A 23,034-nucleotide genomic window follows, 5' to 3' on the forward strand; every position below is an offset into this window, starting at 1 on the left:
GACTCTTCTGCTGCCATGATATCAATTATATATGTTTTAAGATCAAATCCTTCTGGGAGGAGAAGGGATTTGGGTCCCTCTGCCCTGAGGAGAAGGTTAACAGGTTGGAAAGGAGCCTCCAGAAGCATAACGTTGAAAGTGGGATTACGGATGTCAGAGCAGGTGTTTTGGTTGTATGAATTTTGTTTATGGAGCTGGGAAATCCTGTGGAGGGGCTGAGCAATCCCTCCCTGTCATGGGGGTGGATATGGGAGGAACTTCTTGATAATGTTTGATATTAATCACTGGTTGCAGACATGCCCTTTGTGTAAATTATGTCTGGGACCACAGTGGCTAAGAAACTCCTGAAATCATAGACCAGAGCTAAAAAAAAAAAATACTTCTCAAAAGCTCAAATCTGCAGACCAATTTCCTAGGGCTGCCCATGTTTTCCAGCCACCATCTCCTCACATTGTTTTTACTAATAATCAAAACAGAAATGCTTATAATGCAGAAGGGTTGAAATATGACATATTTTTAGCTGGTAACTGTTTTCTTTCCTTCCCCAAATTGTAATAGGAGCATGGAAGAATTCAATAGAAGAATGGACAGCAGAAGACTGGAACGAAGATGTAAGTGTCCCTTCCTAGATAGACAGCATTCATTATTTACCTTTTTCAGTCTTTACGTTGTTTTCAAAACCTCAGTGCTCTAATTCTTTCTTGTAGTTATGCAGTGATGTTTCTTGCTGTAATTCCCATTTAAGAGCATATATTTAGAAAAGCTTAATTTTAAATCAAATTGAGTCAAGAAATATCTTTATTTTGCTGGGTGGCCTATATATGGATAATAAAATGTTTTGTCCCAAATTAAATATTAGCAAATTATAGTTCTTTACTGCTTAATTTTGATGGGTGGTATCTGCATACCTCCTCCAATATTATGTAGGGATGTCAAGCCATATTATCACAAGATCACAAGATTTTATGTTGAAGTGCTGAAGCTTACTATCAACTTTAGACCCATCATTGATGCTTTTTGCTTGAAATGTGCATAATTGTTCCAATTGGTCCTCTTCATATTCAGAATATTAAAAGAAGAGCTAGTAGTGTGCTGAAGATGATACTTAATTGCTTCATTCCTGTTGCTTCATCATGATGTGTTGTCTAAAGTACTGGAACAATCTTTTTTCTTTATCAGGCAAGAGACGTCTGCAAAATATTTGACATTTATTGTTTGTTTGTGATTTAAGTTTTCAGTATCATAATAAAGATTAAGCAGTTCAGAAAACAAATGAGATAGCAAGAAATAGGGAGAGAAAACCTTAGTGTTTAAGAGGTTTTTCATTTTTATAGAAACATCTATCATCTCAAGATTATTTTTTGAAGAGTAAACTTGTTTCAGAAGCCATCCCTTTTGCTTCCTGTAGGGTGGCACATCGGTGTTATCCTCAGAGATGTGTTAACAGGTCACGTAACAGATACAAAACTGTCCTTACCCAATAAGGAGGCCATATCTTTTGAGAAAATTAAAAGAACTCTAAAATATGACCTAGTCCTAGGTTCTCTGTATTGGTTACCGCCATCAAATGCTGCTTTTTAGTTTGTTTCTATAAAGCCGTCCTCTATTTCTGCAGTAGATGCTAGTGGAAGGCTAAGGACAATGAAAATGTCTGGCCTTGTTTCTCTACTCTGTTTAGGACTGGTACGATCTCTATCCTGTTGTTAATTTTCATTAATTATGGAAAGCTGGAAGAATCCCTGTAACCTAGGAGAAAGTTATTCATGTGTTGATGCTCAGAAAGAATGAAATGGAAAACTGCAGGCAAATTAGTCCAGAATGTGCCTGGAGAAAAATAAAGGGAAATTTGATTAATCTGAGTCAAAAAAAAAAAAAGAATAAAGGGAAGTACAGAATACAGTTTGTGCAATTCAGTGTTGCTTTATGGAAAATAAGTCCAAATAACTTTTAATTTACTTAAAGACCAAGATTATATTTAAGTGTGAAGATAAAGTATGTCCTTGCAAGAGATTTCATTTTATATCTTTTGTTGTCTTTTAAAAATAATTTCATGATACCAAAAACCACACTAAGTAGATTGTGATCTTTCTTGTAAATTTTGGCAAATAGCCTTTTGCAGGAGGATCCTTACTGAACGTGGGTACTTCTGAGAGGGCTACAAAGCAATCCATTCCTAGGCCAGATGCAATCTAGTGTCTTTATCAATGTTTTGGAAGTAAAAAATAAAATCACTGCTGAATAAAATGTTTGGGAAACCAAAAAATTATTGGGTAATAAAAGTAAACTAGTCATGCAGAGAAATCTTGATCACTGCTAGATATGACTTGTTCAGATGAAAAATGTTTTAATATAGCCAAATGCTACCCCTCAGCCTTTTTTTTCCTTACATAGGAATAAAGAATGCAAGGCGTATCTCCAGAACAAGGGACTGGTTTCTGGAAAGCAGCAACTGAAAATATTTTAGTGTTTTTTAATGCATGATGCAAAAAGAGCAGCTCAGCAGCTCATAACTTTTTGACTGGGGGAAATAGTTGAAAAGTATTAACTGATAGAAGAGGTGCTAGAGTGAGATTTTCAATTTCTTTGGCATAGTTTACTGAATCTGAAAAGGGTTACTTGATTAGCATATGTGTTCAGTTCCTAATCTAGCAGAAAGGCATAATATGATCCTGTGTCTGGAAAATGGAGCCACACATTTAAATGTGCAATTAAACAAGTCTAGCAGTGTGAGTAATGATTGAAACGATCAAGGAAGCTGATGTATATGCTGTCTGCTGATAAAGACCAGGTGCTTTTCTGAAGAATACTTTTGTTTAAATTTTTGTTCTTTAGTCATATATATTGCAAGGTCAGTATTTGAACAGGCGAGTGAAGTTTAATGTTGCTTGATCTGAGTAGAATTAGATCTTTGTGATCTGATAGTCCTGGCTGGTATTTATCTTTGATGAAGTAATGAGTACAGTAGGTTGTCAGCGTGATGTTTAATAGGGTGGAAACTATTTGCAGTGAAAATAGGAGGCTGTATTTTTTTGAAGGGACATTTAGAACACGGACAGTGAAGGACCAGACAAATTTTGAGGTACCGTAAATGCTCAAATATATTTTCCTGTTCCTTTTCATATTAACTAGCCATAGGAGGAGCTAACTAGTTGTTAAATGTGTTATCTGCTTGGTGATTGGAAAACAATTTCATAATAGGAACAAGGACTGAAAAGCACAGGCATTTATTTTACTGCAGATGGAGGAAATATCCCTGTGAAGCTGCCACATGCAAATGGTTCGTGATTGTTCATTTGTTTCCTGGGGAATTGACAGTGCCTCAGTGAAAGATTTGCGAACATGGTATATGGTGAGAATAAATGACTTTGTCAAAAGACAGTAATGCTACCTATAAGAAATACTGAATACATCTGTGTAACCAAATAAACCTGTTAGCTGCTGCACAAAGTATGTGTTTGGATAAATGCCATTATTCCCCAGACTTCAGAATTAGTTGCTTGATTTAAGTTTGTGGCAGTTTGCTGGGACAGGGTGCAAGTGTAAATTTAAATGTAGCAGAACTGGTAGCTGAAGACTTGGGAGTTATTTTGCATGCTGGTTTACTTGAGGAGACTGTTTCCTCTCGCATACTTTGAGCATACTTTTAGGCTGTCACAAACATCCTTGGGCTCCTTGATTTGCTTAGTTTTCAGGATTCATCAGTGGTTTTGCCACAGTTGGTCTTTCCCTGTGTTGTTTGGGCAGAAGAAACTGTTGACATTACAAATAACTTAATATTTAACCAAGGGATTGCAGATCAGAGCTGTTGCTCTGCTATTAGTTGACCTCCTTATGCTGTATAATGCAGGAATCTCATAATGCTACAAAAAGTACAGTACAAGGTGTTCTAAAATAACACATGTAGTTGAGAAAGGGCTGAACAGTAAAGGAAGAGGCTTTTTGATCACATAATGAGTTGATTCCTTGTAAGCTTTGATCAGTCCATCGAGTTGCAGGCTTGCAGTGTGATGCACAGGACAGAGCTGAGAAAAGTTCCAAAAAGATGGGATTAAAATACTTTGTCTTGGCAGCGATGGAAAGGAGGGAAATGGAGGAACTGTGGTGAGTTTCAGTTTTTCATGACCCACTGTGGTGTGAGTAAGAGAGTTGTAGCAGTGTATGAGGAAAAAAAATGAACTTTGCCTCTGAGTGGGAGCTATCACTTCCCACTCAGCTCCAGACAGCTTAAATCAGCAGCGATTCACAGTAGCCCAGTCAGTTGAACACATGCATGCATGGATGGATGTGTGTGTTCAGCAGAGCTGCCCATGGGATGGCAGGTGAAATTGGCTGGTATCCGTGATGTGCTTTTAAACTGGGCCACTAGCAGTGTATGCAATTAAAAAGGCGTAATTTCCTGCAAGAGCTATAGTCAGATGTCCCCTTCTAAAAGGATCCTTTGTAACTGTTCGAGTAAAGAATAACCAAGCTATTCAGAATGCAAAGTTACACCATAGTAGTTAAATTTCCAGAAAATCACCCTTAACTAGGGGTGGTGCCCCGCTAGACCTTCTCTTCACAAACAGAGAAGGACTGGTGGAGGATGTGATTGTCGGGAGCTGTCTTGGGCAGAGTGACCACGAAATGGTGGAATTCACTATTCTTGGCGAGGCCAGGAAGGGGACCAGTAAAACCGCTGTATTGGACTTCCGGAGGGCTGACTTTGAGCTGCTCAGGACACTGGTTGGTGGAGTCCCTTGGGAGGCGGTTCTGAAGGGCAGAGGGGTCCAGGGAAGGCTGGGCGCTCTTCAAGAGGGAAATCTTAATGGCACAGGAGCGGTCTGTTCCCATGTGCCCAAAGACGAGCTGGCGGGGAAGAAGACCAGCCTGGCTCAACAGAGAATTGTGGCTTGAGCTTAGGAGAAAAAAGAGGGTTTATAATCTTTGGAAAAGTGGGCAGGCCACTAGGGAGGACTATAAGGATGTAGCGAGGCTGTGCAGGGACAAAATTAGGAAGGCCAAAGCTCATCTGGAGCTCAATCTGGCTACTGCCGTTAAAGATAACAAAAAGCGTTTCTATAAATACATCAACACAAAAAGGAGGACTAAGGAGAATCTCCATCCTTTACTGGATGCAGGGGGAAACTTAGTTACAAGAGATGAGGAAAAGGCGGAGGTGCTCAATGCCTTCTTTGCCTCAGTCTTTAGTGGCAATACCGGTTGTTCTCTGGATACCCAGTACCCTGAGCTGGTGGAAGGGGATGGGGAGCAGGATGTGGCCCTCACTATCCACGAAGAACTGGTTGGTGACCTGCTACGGCACTTGGATGTGCACAAATCAATGGGGCTGGATGGGATCCACCCAAGGGTACTGAGAGAACTGGCAGAGGAGCTGGCCAAGCCACTGTCCATCATTTATCAGCAGTCCTGGCTATCGGGGGAGGTCCCAGTTGACTGGCGGCTAGCAAATGTGACGCCCATCTACAAGAAGGGCCGGAGGGCAGACCCGGGCAACTACAGGCCTGTCAGTTTGACCTCAGTGCCAGGGAAGCTCATGGAGCAGATCCTCTTGAGTGTCATCATGCAGAGAAAAATATGAAAGAAAATATGTGAAAAGGGCTCAAGGGTTGAGATAAGGATGAGAAAATTGTAACGGGCAAAACAGACTCAGCATAAGAAGATAGTAAGATTTATTGCTCATTACTAACAAGCTAGAGCAGTGAGAAACAAAGGAAAGAAACCAAAAGCACCTTCCCCCCCCATCCACCCTCTTCCACCTCCTCCCCCCGAGCGGCGCAGGGGAACGGGGGAATGGGGGTTATGGTCAGTCTACAGCACTTCTTCTCTGCCGCTCCTTCTCGGTCACTCTCGTCCCCTGTGCTGTGGGATCCCACCCACGGGATGCAGTCCTTGATGAACTGATCCGGCATGGGGTTCCCACAGGCAGCAGCTCTTCCAGAACTGCTCCAGATATGGGTCCGTACCACAGGGTCCATCCCTCAGGAGAAAACTGCTCCAACCTGGCTCCCCTACGGGCAGCAGCTCCTGCCAGGTCACCTGCTCCTGCGTGGTCTCCTCTCCACGGGCTACAGGTCCGGCCCGGAATCTGCTCCGGCAGGGGTCTTCCACAGGCGGCAGCCTCCGTCGGTGCAGGGCCACCTGCTCCACCGTGGTCTCCTCCACGGGCTGCAGCATGGAACCCTGCTCCACCGTGGTACTCCATGGGCTGCAGGGGGACATCCTGCTTCACCATGGTCCTCACCACAGGCCGCAGGGGACTTCTGCTCCAGCGCCTGGAGCACCTCTCCCCCTCCTTCTCCACTGACCTTGGCACCTGCAAGGCTGTTTCTCACTCCCTTCACTCTCCCGGCTGCTGTGTGGCGCAGCGTTTTTTTCCCTGTCTTAAATATGCTCTCACAGAGGCGCAAAACAACATCGCTTATTGGCTCAGCTCTGGAAAACAATGGGGCCCTTCCCAAACATGGGGCAGCTTCTAGATCCTTCTCACAGAAGCCACCCCTATGGCCCCCTGCTACCAAAACCTTGCCACGTAAACCCACTACACACCCTAGCTGGGGGTGAGCAGCACAGTCTCACAACTCATGGCCACTGGCCTTGGTGGTGTGCTTAAGTGGCTTTGCACTGACTTTGGAGCCTGGGGCACTGCAGTAGAAATCTGCCCTTTCTCACTTTGTTTGAAGTAAGATGGGTAGAGCAGATGCTAAATCCAGCTACTAATTCTTGTCCTGGGCCTTCCCCAGGTTTTGCTTGCTCTAATCACTTAACTTCCTGTCTTCATAGCCTGGCTGGGAAGAACCAAAGGCCTTTGAATAAATCGTTGAGATGAAGTGGAAGACGGGCACTCTCCTGCCCATCATTCCAGTCTGGCCAAGCAGTTTTTTCCAGAGCTGTCATTCTCTTCCTACTGAATTATGTCCTTTGGAAAGCAAATTGTAGAAGGCTCTCTTGATAGCCATGCTGAGCAGGCTGGCCAGACATAAGTGTTTTGTTTCAAAATTTTCAAGAAGCTAAGCATCCAAATGACCAAGCGTTTCCTGGCACTGTATCCCAGTTAAATGCACAGTTAGATGTGCTTAGCATATACTGCTCTGAGTGCACCTCTAAATCAATGTGAGTACAGAGGGGGCCCTAGGCTCCTTTAATCAATTCTGCAGGGCAGTTGTTGCGTACAGCTGTATTCCAGGACCTATTACTTGCCTTTGGTCTTTCCTTCAATTTCCATTGAAAGCTTTTGCCAGTGGAAGAACCTCAGGAGGGTGAAGATGTGGTAGCTGCAGCCAGGTTGCTGCATGTGTAGAGCTGCCTGACGTGACTTGCTGCTGAGTTTTGTGCTTGTTGTGGCAGTGTGAGTGCCAAGGGGCTGAAGCTCTGGAGTGCAGAGAGTTGTAGGAAATGCAGGAGAAGGGGCTGGGTGAGATGTGGTGGTAGCCCTCACTGAATGCTTGAGGAGAAGTGTACCTAGCTAGCTTGCTGCTGTTGCTAGAAACCCAGGAAAGCTGTTCATCTGCAGGGTTTATGTGCCTGGTTCATGCTGGTTTTGCTGAGGATTCAGTAGCTGAATCCTGCTGGTGCTTGGCAGTTTGCCTGGATATTGGGAAACATCTATGTTGTCCTTCATTGCCACACGTGCTGCTGCAGCCCCAGAGGTGCATGGGCTGAAGAGAGGATATATCTGGCCACAGCTCCAACCTCTGGACTTCCAGTTGGGCAGGGGCAGCAGCACAACCCTATCAGCAGGCCTCGGGTTGCTGCGGTCCTCCTCGTTCTGCAGGGGGACATGCAAAGAGCCCATCTTGCTGCTAGGGAGCTGCATGTCACCAGGAGCAGGCTCACCAAGCATGTTTCCAACCCTGTACCATCCCCAGGAGGTGTGGATGAGCTGAGTTGGTCTGAGCTGAGCTCTGCTGGTCACTGCTGTCACAAGGACGTGAACAGAAGTGGTGGGCCAGGTGCCAGAGTGCACTCGGCTCTGTGTTCCCTCCCCACACTTGTTTTCTTTTCTAGTTAGAATACAAGCTCTGGCTTCAGATAGCAAAGGAAAGGCCTCTGCAGCTCAGTCTGTGGGAACCCCTGGGCAAGGCAGCTGGAGCACTCTCTGGGCTGTACTTAATTGGTGCAAAACCACTTCCAAGTCAGAAGTGTTCCCCATCCCAGCCTGGAGAGGTGCTGGGACCGCTTTAATAGCTTTTTGTGCTAGAGAGCTTCTCCCCGCTAGATTTTCTAGAGCACATTGCTCTCTGTAGTCAGGTCCTTGAGGTTTGTACTGTATCACCTTCCCCACACTGCCAGACATGGTCTGAAGTTATCCATCATTTATCAGCAGTCCTGGGACCGGGGGAGGTCCCAGTTGACTGGCGGCTAGCAAACGTGATGCCCATCTACAAGAAGGGCTGGAGGGCAGACCCGGGCAACTACAGGCCTGTCAGTTTGACCTCAGTACCAGGGAAGCTCATGGAGCAGATCCTCTTGAGAGTCATCACGCAGCACTTGCAGGGCAAGCAGGCGATCAGGCCCAGTCAGCATGGGTTTATGAAAGGCAGATCCTGCTTGACGAACCTGATCTCCTTCTATGACAAAGTGACGCGCTGGGTGGATGAGGGAAAGGCTGTGGATGTGGTCTACCTTGACTTCAGCAAGGCTTTTGACACCGTCTTCCACAGCATTCTCCTCAAGAAACTGGCTGCTCGTGGCTTGGACTGGCATATGCTTTGTTGGGTTAGAAACTGGCTGGATAGCCAGGCCCAAAGAGTCATGGTAAATGGAGTCAAGTCCAGTTGGAGGCCAGTCACTAGTGGCGTTCCCCAGAGCTCGGTGCTGGGGCCGGTCCTCTTTAATATCTTCATCGATGATCTGGACGAGGGCATTGAGTGCACCCTCAGTAAGTTTGCAGATGACACCAAGCTATGCGCGTGTCGATCTGCTTGATGGTAGGAAGGCTCTGCAGGAGGATCTGGATAGGCTGAAGCGATGGGCTGAGGCCAACTGTATGAAGTTTAACAAGGCCAAGTGCCGGGTCCTGCACCTGGGGCGCAATAACCCCAAGCAGAGCTACAGGCTGGGAGATGAGTGGTTGGAGAGCTGCCAGGCAGAGAAGGACCTGGGAGTGATGGTTGATAGTCGGCTGAATATGAGCCAGCAGTGTGCTCAGGTGGCCAAAAAGGCCAACGGCATCCTGGCTTGCATAAGAAACAGTGTGGCCAGCAGGGCTAGGGAGGTGATCGTCCCCCTGTACTCGGCTCTGGTGAGGCCGCACCTCGAGTACTGTGTTCAGTTTTGGGCCCCTCGCTACAAGAAGGACATCGAGGTGCTTGAGCGAGTCCAGAGAAGGGCGACGAAGCTGGTGAGGGGCCTGGAGAACAAGTCCTACGAGGAGTGGCTGAGGGAGCTGGGCTTGTTTAGTCTGGAGAAAAGGAGGCTCAGGGGCGACCTTATTGCTCTTTACAGATACCTTAAAGGAGGCTGTAGCGAGGTGGGGGTTGGTCTATTCTCCCACGTGCGTGGTGACAGGACGAGGGGGAATGGGCTTAAGTTGCGCCAGGGGAGTTTTAGGCTGGATGTTAGGAAGAACTTCTTTACCGAAAGGGTTTTTAGACATTGGAACAGGCTGCCCAGGGAAGTGGTGGAGTCACCATCCCTGGAAGTCTTTAAAAGACGTTTAGATGTAGAGCTTAGGGATATGTTTTAGTGGGGACTGTTAGTGTTAGGTCAGAAGTTGGACTCGATGATCTTGAGGTCTCTTCCAACCTAGAAATTCTGTGATTCTGTGATTCTGTGAATTTAAAATATTACCATTATATGTGTATTTTTTATCTTGTTGAACCCAACCTGTATTGGCTTAAAACCTATTTTGGTTATAAGTATTCCTGTCAATAGAAGCGAATTAGCCCTACAAAGTTGTAGTGTGTAGCTATTTTTAAAAAGAAAGCTATAAAAAATAATCACCCCCTTTTCCCTCCCCACTCCCTAAACCAACCAGCCAGCCCTCCTCCCCTTTTCCTCCTATGTGTGCAGCTATCTATTGTAACAGAATGGTGTAAACACTACAGGCTTCTGCTGTGGATGGACTAACTGGTTGTACTAGTGCAAACATCTACATGCCTCTTCCTTTATTATTGTTTTCAAACTCATGCTTGCAGAGCAAAGAGTTTAAGATGTTATTGCTATCCCTAGCAAAAATGCCAAGAAGGAACCTTGAATGCTAGTTCCTGGTATACACCTGGGTGCAAACCTGCCTCTGCTGGTGGGGTGAGCTGACATGTAAAACAAAGGGATAGGTGAAGTGAGTAAAGGGGAACAGTGCAGTGCCTTAGACTTCTGCAGGGGGATTTATTGCTCTATGGCATCCTAAATTGTGTCCACAAAAGTTATCTTTATGCTGATAATATACTGCCACATTAAGTAGTTTCTACTGGAATATTTTTCAGTTATTATTGCCCAAACTAGAGTAGGTACCATGGTATATCATTCTGTGTGTTCAGTAGATCAAATTTCCTAACACTAATTAAATCGGTACTTGATTCTGTGGTAAAGACTTTGCTGAAGTTTCACTATGTTTTTTTTTTGTCTTTTTAAGCACAGCTGCAGCATAACCGGTTGTAGAAGTAGTTTGGCATTTACTTTTATCTGGCAGTACATGACCAGGATGGAACTTCTTCAGATATTGCAGCAGTGAGGTGCAAGAACATTTGTATGATTATTTTTTTCTTTTTCAGCTTTCTGAAACAAAAGTCTTTACTGCTTCCTCTGTTCCAGCTGAGAATCATGTGACTCCTGGGCAAAGGTAAGCTCTTCCCCATTTCTCCTATATCTTAAAAAGCTTCTGCTACTGAAGCAATGTTATCTTGCACATATTAAAGCAGATGTTGGATGATGTTGGTCTGTACACCCATGTTGTCTGTGATGTTGGATGTTGGTCTATTCTCCCATGTGCCTGGTGACAGGATGAGGGGGAATGGGCTAAAGTTGCGCCAGGGGTGTTTTAGGTTGGATGTTAGGAAGAACTTCTTTACCGAGAGGGTTGTTAGGCATTGGAATGGGCTGCCCAGGGAAGTGGTTGAGTCACCATCCCTGGAGGTCTTTAAAAGATGTTTAGATGTAGAGCTTAGTGATATGGTTTAGTGGAGAACTTGTTAGTGTTAGGTCAGAGGTTGGACTCGATGATCTTGAGGTCTCTTCCAACCTAGACAATTCTGTGATTCTATGAAACATGAGGATGGCCCTGGTCAGAGATTGGCTTTTACAGTTTTGAAAGCAGCTTAACCTTGCTTGCAAATAGTTGGTTCTGTGGGTTCCTGTATTACTTATAATCCTGGTTTTGGTCTATGGACGTGTAGCCAAACTTACCAAATCCATGAGGATAATACTGAGAACTAGGATAATACTGAGAACTGAGAATAATACTGAGAACTTACCTTAAACTAGGTAAGATGGAGGATGGGGCTGAAACAAGGCTTGTTGGAGCTGTGCCAGGGGGAACAATGGCAAGGCCGGGAGAGAAGGCAATGGCCCAGCTGAAGTGCATCTACAACAATGCACGCAGCATGGGTAACAAACAGGAGGAGCTGGAAGCCATCGTGCAGCAGGCAGGCTACGACTTGGTTGCCATCACGGAGACGTGGTGGGACCAGTCTCATGACTGGAGTGCTGCAATGCCTGGCTATAACCTCTTCAGAAGGGACAGGCAGCACAGAAGGGGTGGTGGTATGGCTCTCTATATTAGAGAATCTTTTGATGTTGTGGAACTCGAGGCTGGGAATGACAAGGTCGAGTCCCTTTGGGTTAGGATCGGCAGGGACAACAAGGCTAGTGTCCTGGTCGGGGTCTGCTATAGACCGCCGAACCAGGATGAGGAGACGGATGAGGAACTCTACAGGCAACTGACAGAAGTTGCGAAATCGTCAGCTCTTGTACTCGTGGGGGACTTCAACTTCCCAGACATATTCTGGAAGCACAACACAGCCCAGAGAAAGCAGTCTAGGAGGTTTCTGGAGAGCGTGGAAGATAGCTTCCTGACGCAGCTGGTTAGTGAACCTACCAGGGGTGGCACCCCGCTAGACCTTCTCTTCACAAACAGAGAAGGACTGGTGGGAGATGTGGTGGTCGGAAGGTGTCTTGGGCAGAGTGACCACGAAATGGTGGAGTTCACTATTCTTGACGAGGCCAGGAAGGGGACCAGTAAAACCGCTGTATTGGACTTCCGGAGGGCTGACTTTGAGCTGCTCAGGACACTGGTTGGTAGAGGCCCTTGGGAGGCGGTTCTGAAGGGCAGAGGAGTCCAGGAAGGCTGGGTGCTCTTCAAGAGGGAAATCTTAATGGCGCAGGAATGGTCTGTCCCCGTGTGCCCAAAGACGAGCTGGCATGGAAGAAGACCAGCCTGGCTCAACAAAGAGTTGCAGCTTGAGCTTAGGAGAAAAAAGAGGGTTTATAATCTTTGGAAAAAAGAGCGGGCCACTGAGGAGGACTATAAGGATGTAGCGAGGCTGTGCAGGGACAAAATTAGGAAGGCCAAAGCTCATCTTCATCTCAATCTGGCTACTGCCGTTAAAGACAACAAAAAATCTTTTTACAAATACATCAACACAAAAAGGAGGACTAAGGAGAATCTCCATCCTGTACTGGTGTAGTGGTTTTACTCAGGTGGGCAGCCGAGCTCCACCACAACCGCTCTCTCACTCCCCCTCTCCTCAAAGAGGAAGGGGGAGGAAATACAACACAGAGAACTCGAGGTTTGAGATGAGAAAGGTTTAATTAAAGGGAAAGGGAATGGGGAAGAAAAAACAGAGACAAAAGAAGCAATCAGTCCGCGCGGAAGCACAGAGAGAGAAAAAATTATTCTCTACTTCCCATCAGCGAGCGGTGTTCGGCCACGTCCTGGGAAGCAGGGCCTCAAACGCGTAGTGGTTGTTCAGGAGGAACAGCCCCCTCCCCCACGAGAGCCCCCCCCTTTTATTGCTGAGTGTGACATCAGGTGTTATGGAATATCCCTTTGGTTGGTTTAGGTCAGCTGCCCCGGCAATGTCCCCTCCCCATCACTTGCCCACCCCCAGCCTGCTGGCTCTTGGGGGCTTGGAAGGAGTCCTGATGCTGTGCCAGCACTACGCAGCAATAGACACAACACTGGAGTGATATCAGTGCTGTTCCAGCTACGAGTGCAGAGTACAGCACTGTGCGGACTGCTGCAGGGAAATGGTGACTCCAGCTCAGACAGACCCAATACAACTTCCACCCCTTATTCCATAACATTTGTGTCACAATCAGGTACAGTTTAGTATATAGATGTTCTCATCACCATTGTTTTCTGTCCATTGAAGCATTTTTATGTCTGTACTTCTCTTTATGCTATAGGTCTTTTCCCAAAATGCTCATAAAAACTGTTGATGGTTTCAGCTTCATCTGCCAAAGTGGTCACTCAGGGCAGGCGAAGTTGGTTTTCTTGACACCAGCACCAGCTTAGCTCACATCACTGTTGCACTTGCCCGGTTCCTTGCAAAGTTGACCTGTCATTGGTTCTGCAGTGTCCTCCTACAACACATAACTTGGATGACAGATTAATTTTCTCCCAGTGTTAAATCTCCTTGAGGCACACACTTGATATCCCCATCTTTCTGCATTACCCACCGGGTATACCCTGGTCCTTGGGCAAAGACAATCCCACGAGTGGGTTTGCCTTTTCCCATGGCAGGGGCAACCCACAGTGCCTTCCCCATCCACTTCCCCACATGCACTACAGGGACTTTAGCTTCTTTCACCGCGTGTAGGGGTTTTGTTTCAGCAGGACCAGGACGGCTTTCAGACCCCCTGTTGTTAACTAGCCAAGTGGCCTCTGGTAGATTTATATCCCATTGTTTCCATGTCCCAGCACCCAATGCTCGCAGCATAGTTTTTAACAGTCCATTGTACCTCTCAACCTTCCCAGAGGCTTGTGGGTGATAAGGGATGTGATACACCCATTCAATGCCATGTCTCTTGGCCCAGGAAGTGATCAAATTGTTTCGGAAGTGACTCCCATTGTCGGACTCAATCCTTTCTGGTGTACCATGTCGCCACAGCACTTGTCTTTCCAGGCCCAAGATAGTGTTTTGGGCCGTGGCATGGTTTACAGGGTATGTTTCCAGCCACCCAGTAGTTGCTTCTACCATGGTGAGTATGTAACGTTTACCTTGGCGGGTTTGTGGGAGTGGTCCGATGTAGTCAATCTGCCAGGCCTCACCATATCGAAATCCAAGCCATCTCCCCCTATTCCAGGGAGACTTTACCCTCATGGCTCGTTTGATTGCAGCACAGGTCTCACACTGATGGGTAACCTGTGTGATGGCCTCAATGGTCAGGTCCACCCCTCGATCACGAGCCCATCTGTATGTGGCATCCCTCCCCAGATGTCCTGATGTTTCATGGGCCCATCGAGCTACAAACAGCTCACCCTTACGTCACCAGTCCAGGTCCACCTGAGCTATTTCAATTTTTGAAGCTCGATCTACTTCTTCGTTGTTCTGATGTTCTTCGGTAGCACGATTATTAGGCATATGGGCATCTACATGACGTACCTTTACAACCAGGTTTTCTACCCAGGCAGCAATATCTTGCCACAGGGTAGCAGCCCAGATAGGTTTACCTCTGTGCTGCCAGTTGTTCTGTTTCCATTGTCGCAGCCACCCCCACAGCGCATTTGCCACCATCCATGAGTCAGTGTAGAGATACAGTACCGGCCACTTTTCTCTTTCAGCAATTTCTAGGGCCAGTTGTATAGCTTTCACTTCTGCATACTGACTCGACTCACCTTCCCCTTCCATGGCCTCCACAACTTGTCGTGTGGGACTCCACACAGCAGCTTTCCACTTCCGATGGCTCCCTACCACACGGCAGGATCTGTCAGTAAACAACACATACTGCTTTCTGTCTTCTGGCAACTCATTGTATGGCGGTGCCTCTTCAGCACGAGTTACTTCTTCTGTTGGTGCTCTGAAATCCCTGCCCTCTGGCCAGTCCATAATCTCTTCCAGGATTCCCGGGCGGTTGGGTTTCCCCATTCGAGCCCGCTGTGTAATTAACGCTACCCATTTACTCCACGTAGCATCGGTTGCATGATGTGTAGTGGGGATTTTCTCTTCGAACATCCAATGTAACACAGGTAGCCGTGGGGCCAAGAGAAGTTGTGCTTCTGTACCAACAACTTCTGAAGCGGCTCGAATCCCCTCATATGCTGTTAATATTTCCTTTTCAGTTGGGGTGTAATTGGCTTCTGATCCTCAATAGCCCCAGCTCCAGAACCCCAGAGGTCAGCCTCGAGTTTCTCCTGGGGTCTTCTGCCAGAGGCTCCAGGTGAGCCCATGCTCCCCAGCTGCATTGTACAGTATGTTTTGCACAGCTGGTCCAGTACGGACAGGCCCAAGGGCTACTGCACGAGCTATTTCTTGTTTGAGTTGTTCAAAGGCCTGTTGTTGCTCGGGGCCCCACTCAAAAGAGTTCCTCTTTCGAGTCACTCGATATAGAGGACTCACAAGCTGACTATAGCCTGGCACATGCATTCTCCAAAATCCCACAAGACCTAGGAAAGCTTGTGTTTCTTTTTTGCTAGTTGGCGGAGACATAACTGTTATTTTGTTGATCACATCCATCGGAATGTGGCGACGTCCATCCTGCCATTTTACCCCCAAGAACTGGATTTCCTGTGCAGGTCCCTTGACCTTATTCTGTTTAATGGCAAAGCCAGCTTTCAGGAGAATTTGAATTATTTTCTTCCCTTTCCCAAAAACTTCTTCTGCTGTGTTACCCCATACGATGATATCATCGATGTACTGCAGGTGTTCAGGAGCGTTCCCCTGTTCCAGTGTCGTCTGGATCAGTCCATGGCAGATGGTAGGTGTCGTGGTTTAACCCGGCCGGCAGCTAAACACCACGCAGCCGTTCGCTCACCCTCCCCCTCCCTCTCTGGGACGGGGGAGAGAGATGGAAAGTGAAGCCCGTGAGTTGAGATAAAGACAGTTTAATAAGACAGGAAAATAGTAATAACAATAACAACAACAACAACAACAACAACAACAACAATAATAATAATAATACAATGGTGATAATAGTACTACTACTAATAATATGTAAAAACAAGTGATGCACAATGTAATTGCTCACTACCCGCTGACCGATGCCCAGCCTAACCCCGAGCAGTCTGGCCCCCTCCCCCGGCTAGCCACCCCTATATATTGTTTAGCATGACGTCAGATGGTATGGAATACCCCTTTGGCTAGTTTGGGTCACCTGTCCTGGGTCTGTCCCCTCCCAGCTCTTGCTGCACCCCCAGCCTGCCTGTTGGCAGGACAGAGCAAAAGGCTGAGATGTCCTTGGCTTGGTATAAGCACTGCTCTGCAACAATTAAAACATCGGGGTGTTATCAGCACTCTTCTCATCCTAAGCCAAAACACAGCATTCCACCAGCTACTAGGAAGAAAATTAATTCTGTTCTAACTGAAACCAGGACAGTAGGGCTGTGTTTCCACCCCTGGGGCAGTCGATTCCAAGTATACTGAATGCCCCTCCATGTGAAAGCAAATTGTGGCCTGCATGCTGCTGCTAGAGGGATAGAGAAAAATGCATTAGCAATATCGATTGTAGCATACCACTTGGCTGCCTTTGACTCTAGTTCGTACTGGAGTTCTAGCATGTCTGGCACTGCTGCACTTAGTGGTGGTGTGACTTCATTCAGGCCCCGATAGTCCACTGGTAGCCTCCACTCGCCATTGGACTTTCGCACTGGCCATATAGGTCTGTTAAAAGGCGAATGAGTCTTGCTGATCACTCCTTGGCTCTCCAGATGGTGAACTAACTCATGGATAGGAATCAGGGAGTCTCGGTTGGTGCGATATTGCCGCCGGTGCACAGTTGTAGTCACAATTGGCACTTGCTGTTCTTCAATCCTCAGCAATCCTACAGCAGAAGGGTCTTGTGAGAGACCAGGCAGGGTAGACAGCTGCTTAATCTTCTCTGTGCTCAAGGCAGCTATGCCAAAAGCCCACCGGTACCCTTTTGGATCCTTGAAGTACCCTTTCCTGAGGTAGTCTATGCCGAGGATGCACGGAGCCTCTGGGCCAGTCACGATGGGGTGCTTTTGCCACTCATTCCCAGTTAGACTCACTTCAGCTTCCAATACGGTTAGCTCTTGGGATCCCCCCGTCACTCCAGAGATAGAGATGGGTTCTGCCCCTTGGTGGCCTGACGGCATTAGGGTACACTGTGCGCCTGTGTCCACTAAAGCTTTATATTTTTGCGGTTCCGGTGTGCCAGGCCATCGAATCCACACAGTCCAGTAAATCCGGTTGTCCCTCTCCTCTACCTGGCCAGAGGCAGGGCCCCACTAGTCCTGGTCGGAGTATCTATCAATTAATTCTTCCAAATGTGAAGCAGAAGTCTCTTCGTCAGGGTCAGGAGTAATACTATTCCTTCTACTGCCTCTGGGGGACTGTTCAACAGAAACTGGGGCAGCAATCCTCCTAGGGGCCCTCTTTGTTGCTGCTGTATCTTTCCATAGCTCACGTACCCGAGCAGCTAGGGCCGAGGTCGGTTCACCGTCCCACTTCCTCATATCTTCCCCGTGGTCACGTAAATAAAACCACAAGGTACCTCGCGGTGTGCGTCCCGGATTCTCCCTTGTTTGAGCCGGAGACTGCTGGCGCTTGATGGCCAAAAGATTTTTCCGTCTAGGTGAGGACGAAGCTATGTGTTCATCTAAGAGTTGGGACAGTCTCTCCACAGCTGAAATGCAGCCCCGTACTGGAGCAGAGAGATTTTCTTTATATTTATGAAGTTGATTGGACACGTTGTCCACAGTTGGCCCCATCCCCTCGTCCCAACCCATGACTGCCAGTGTGCTGGCATGTGTTGGGGGTGCAGCCTGTACAAACTTCCGCCACATGGACGCTGTGCATTGGACTTCATCGGGGTCTTTAGGTGCCTGGGCGTTGTCTAAATCACTATAAAGCATCTCCAGCACAGCTAATTCCCGAAGCTGCTGGAGGCCCTTATCCATAGTGGTCCATTTGCTTACCTGGTAGACAATATCCTCTTTGTGGGGATACCTTTCTTTCACAGCTGTTAGGATTCGCCTCCAGAGGCTGATAACTTGTGCCTCTCTTCCAATTACTCTATCAATGAGCCTTTCTCTAGAAAGGGATCCCAGCTGCTTGGCTTCATTGCCTTCTAGCTGTTGGGTATTGGCCCCACTATCCCATCATCGAAGCAGCCAAGTGAGGATGTGCTCACCTGGATGGCGACTGAAGTCTTTTCGTATTTCTCGCAGCTCACTCAAGGATAGAGACCGAGTAGTTTCTGATTCATCTATGATTTCAGTCTCTTCTTCGTGATGTTGCCGTGATAACGCTGCTTTAGAGCCGCTTGCCTTTTCCTCTTCTCCCTCATCTGTAGGAGGAGCTTCTTCCCTTACTAAACGACCTGATCTCCGTTTCCACTGTTTTGTCTTTACTATAGGGGCGACTGATACCATAGATGGTCGGTCCTCTGGGGTGGTCACTTTGTGTGCTGTCTCATCATCAAATTCAAGAACCTCCCTATCCCCTTGAGGGTGCTGGGCAATGTTAATTGACATCTGATAGGCGTAAGCCAGACCCCAGCAGAGCGCAGCAAGCTGGTGGAGTTCTCTAGTATTGCCAGGGTCAGGGCATACGTCTTTCAAACATTGTACCAGTTTTCTTGGATTTTGTACTTGTTCAGGGGTGAAATTTAGAACCATTGGAGGAGAAAACCGTGATAGGTACCTGCCCAAATCCCCCCACACACCTTGCCACCCACAACTACTTTGTCTGGGGACAGGTCCTTGGATAATATTCTTAATAAATTGCTTTACCTTGGGGAAGAAGACAAACACTAGACCTAGTAATAGGAGGATAATATTTGACCAGGGGTATCCAAGATACTGAAAGGCTGCTGTAATTAGCCCACAGGGAGAAAAGTAGAAGGCACCACACCCGATATTATTCACTGATTGACTGCTGGGGGCAAAAAAGAAGGCGCTGTAATTCTTAATATTTTCAATAAGATAATCTCCATGAGACCGGGAGGATAACAATGCCGGGCCTGAATACCAAACAAAACTGAAGGCCAGTATGTTACAGCACAACATGATAAAAAAAACAAGCACAGACTTCAACACTTTCTCCGATCGGATGTAAAGGAAAAAAGAAAACAGAGAGTGGGCTACATAGAACATATCCACACAGAAAAGTATTACCAGAAAACCGAGCATTATGACTACCAATATGTTAGTTGTAAATCCTTCAATCAATGCTATTGTTATCTCAACCCTCGAGCCCCACGTTGGGCGCCAAAAAGGACTGTGGTGGTTTTACTCAGGTGGGCAGCCGAGCTCCACCACAACCGCTCTCTCACTCCCCCTCTCCTCAAAGAGGAAGGGGGAGAAAATACAACACAGAGAACTCGAGGTTTGAGATGAGAAAGGTTTAATTAAAGGGAAAGGGAATGGGGAGGAAAAAACAGAGACAAAAGAAGCAATCAGTCCGCGCGGAAGCACAGAGAGAGAAAAAATTATTCTCTACTTCCCATCAGCGAGCGGTGTTCGGCCACGTCCTGGGAAGCAGGGCCTCAAACGCGTAGTGGTTGTTCAGGAGGAACAGCCCCCTCCCCCACGAGAGCCCCCCCCTTTTATTGCTGAGTGTGACATCAGGTGTTATGGAATATCCCTTTGGTTGGTTTAGGTCAGCTGCCCCGGCAATGTCCCCTCCCCATCACTTGCCCACCCCCAGCCTGCTGGCTCTTGGGGGCTTGGAAGGAGTCCTGATGCTGTGCCAGCACTACGCAGCAATAGACACAACACTGGAGTGATATCAGTGCTGTTCCAGCTACGAGTGCAGAGTACAGCACTGTGCGGACTGCTGCGGGGAAATGGTGACTCCAGCTCAGACAGACCCAACACAACTGGATGTGGGGGGAAGCTTAGTGACAAAAGATGAGGAAAAGGCGGAGGTGCTTAATACCTTCTTTGCCTCAGTCTTTAGCGGCAATACCGGTTGTTCTCTGGATACCCAGTACCCTGAGCTGGTGGAAGGGGATGGGGAGTAGAATGTGGCCCTCACTATCCACGAGGAAATGGTTGGTGACGTGGTACGGCACTTGGATGTGCGCAAGTTGATGGGGCCGGATGGGATCCACCCAAGGGTACTGAGAGAACTGGCAGAGGAGGTGGCCAAGCTGTTTTCCATCATTTATCGGCAGCCCTGGCTATTGTGGGAGGTCCCAGTTGACTGGCGGCTAGCAAACGTGATGCCCATCTACAAGAAGGGCTGGAGGGCAGACCCGGGGAACTACAGGCCTGTCAGTTTGACCTCGGTGCCAGGGAAGCTCATGGAGCAGATCCTCCTGAGAGTCATCATGCAGCACTTGCAGTGCAAGCAGGCGATCAGGCCCAGTCAGCATGGGTTTATGAAAGGCAGATCCTGCTTGACGAACCTGATCTCCTTCTACGACAAAGTGACGCACTGGGTGGATGAGGGAAAGGCTGTGGATGTGGTCTACCTTGACTTCAGCAAGGCTTCTGACACCGTCTCCCACAGCATTCTCCTCAAGAAACTGGCTGCTCTTGGCTTGGACTGGCGCACGCTTCGTTGGGTTAGAAACTGGCTGGATAGCCGGGCCCAAAGAGTTGTGGTGAATGGAGTCAAATCCAGTTGGAGGCCAGTCACTAGTGGCGTTCCCCAGGGCTTGGTTCTGGGGCTGGTCCTCTTTAATATCTTCATCGAGGGCATTGAGTGCACCCTCAGTAAGTTTGCAGATTACACCAAGTTAGGTGCGTGTGTCGACCTGCTCGAGGGTAGGAAGGCTTTGCAGGAGGATCTGGATAGGCTGCACCAATGGGCTGAGGCCAACTGTATTAAGTTCAACAAGGCCAAGTGCTGGGTCCTGCACCTGGGGCACAATAACCCCAAGCAGAGCTACAGGCTGGGAGAGGAATGGTTGGAAAGCTGCCTGGTGGAGAAGGACCTGGTTGTATTGGTAGATAGTCAGCTGTATATGAGCCAGTAGTGTGCTCAGGTGGCCAAGAATGCACCTGTTAGTGTCAGGTCAGAGGTTGGACTCGATGATCTTGAGGTCTCTTCCAACCTAGAAATTCTGTGAGTCTGTGAGAAGACTCTTCTGCACAAAGACTAGTTACAGGCAAGAATGAAGATAGCTGGGAAGTTTTGTGCTGTTGAAAAGGAGGCACTTGCTTTGTCAGGGAAACAGAAATCCTGCCCCGAGGAGTCAAAAAGTATTCAGAATGCAGCATTTGTCAAATATGTTAACAGAAAAGTTTGCATTAGCAAGATGCTGAAATTGCTGATAAGCATCGTGATTACTTGCCTTTACTCATGATTGGAAGATCAGAGTGTAAAAAAAACAGCAGTTGCAGCCTTGCTGTGGTTGCCTTCATTTTCACTGAGTGCCTGGCAGGTGGTGGTACAGATCTGTTGCCTGCATTAGTTAACATTTCCTCAGGTCAGAGGAGAGTCAGATACCACGAGATCTGAAAACTAGATGGCCTAATGGTCCCGAATATCCTGGTACAGCTGTATTGCTGAACTCCACATTGCAGCAAAACTTTCCATGTAACATGGTTATAATCCATGTAACATGGTTAAAACCTGGAGGAGTCACGGTGTCAGTTCTTCTGGAACTTATATTCCTTTGCTTCTTAAACGTGATATGCTAATACATTCGTTGTTCTGATGTAAATATTCTTCCAGTGGATGCCCCCCAAATTATGTTAGAAAATATTTTAGTTCATCACATTAAGTTTTGGTAATTTTTTACTTGCCAGAAGAAAATTTGGGGCATTAAGAAATCTAGTGATGAAAGCACTGAGAGCAACTCTTCAGCCCAAGCCTGCAGTGTGTTTAGGAAAACTTTTCCAAAAATTCTGGTATCTTATATTGTCTGAATGCTTTATTTTCCTTGCATAAACCTCTGTTAGATATTAACAAGCCATGTTAAGTGTAAGAAAGCATGTTTCTCATTCTGCTTAGGTATTTGTGGTAGTGTAATTTTGGATATGTGGCTGCTGTCTGAGAAACATTTATTTCTGCTGTTCTTAGGACTTCCATGTCACCACATGTTCACTCAATTGCCGTATTTGTGACTTGATTCTTGACTGTCATCAAACCCATCGTGTACAGAGGGTAGATCCCTGCCTGTTTTTAGAGGGATAGTGTGATGTACAATGTGGATAATTGATATATATATATATAATGGGCTGGCAGGTAGGATCCACTCAAATGTGACGTATCTTTTATAACTTGTCTTCAGTTACTTGATTATAGTGATCATATAGGTTATTTATGTGATATGTGATGTTACAAAAGTTGATCTTTTCAGACAGAGTGCAAAGATAATTTCGATTGTAATTGTAGTGGAATGTGTCAGCTAGCAGGATTTTTCTTCCTCTATTCTTCCTCTTTGTGTGTAGAGTTTTTGTGGCAGACAAGCAATATTCTTAAAAGCTATTGATCAGTATTAGTTCTATTGCTGGTGTGGCAGCTTTATGTAATATTGTTACTGCTTTCTTCAGTTTCAGCACAGCCAAATCATCATGTTTATTCTAGCCAAACTTTACTTTTCTTACAGTATTAATTTGGTAACATTGCTTCAGAAGCCTGTGACTTCCACTCAAGAGACAGAAGGCAACTCATTTGAGACTCCCCAGCAGCAGACCTTTGGCCAAGCCCTAGTCTTCACAAATTCTCAGCACAGCACCCAGATGGCATCAGGAACTGGCAGTTCCAGTGCTGTAAATTCCTATTCTCCTCAGAATCTGGTAAAATTATCTTATTCTTTGAGTGTTCTTCATGAAGAAATACTTCAGGTTAAGCAGCTTTTCCAATACTGGTCATTTCATGAAATGTTTCAGTATTAGTAAAATTTGTGTCCCAAATGCTGAAGAACTGGGATTAAGAATAGCCTCTCTCACACATACGCAAAAAACTTTTTTTCTGTTTATTTTTTATTTATTTTTTGCTAGGCAATTTTTTCTTGGTTTAC

At 46.7% G+C, this 23,034-nt stretch overlaps 1 protein-coding gene across 2 annotated transcripts in view; it reads left to right on the forward strand.

Moving 5' to 3' along the window:
• Positions 1–23,034, forward strand: part of LOC311426262 (ubiquitin-associated protein 2-like) — a 120,115-nt gene that overhangs the window by 69,628 nt on the left and 27,453 nt on the right. For both annotated transcript variants that reach the window (XM_084502494.1, XM_084502495.1), the window contains exons 9-11: positions 559–611; positions 10,713–10,780; positions 22,621–22,810. In XM_084502494.1, the coding sequence (XP_084358620.1) occupies positions 559–611; positions 10,713–10,780; positions 22,621–22,810 (311 nt within the window). The remainder of the gene's footprint in view (positions 1–558; positions 612–10,712; positions 10,781–22,620; positions 22,811–23,034) is intronic.

This window comes from Aythya ferina, assembly GCF_964211825.1.
Source record: "Aythya ferina genome assembly, chromosome: W".
In the NCBI taxonomy this organism is placed as follows: Eukaryota; Metazoa; Chordata; class Aves; order Anseriformes; family Anatidae; genus Aythya; species Aythya ferina.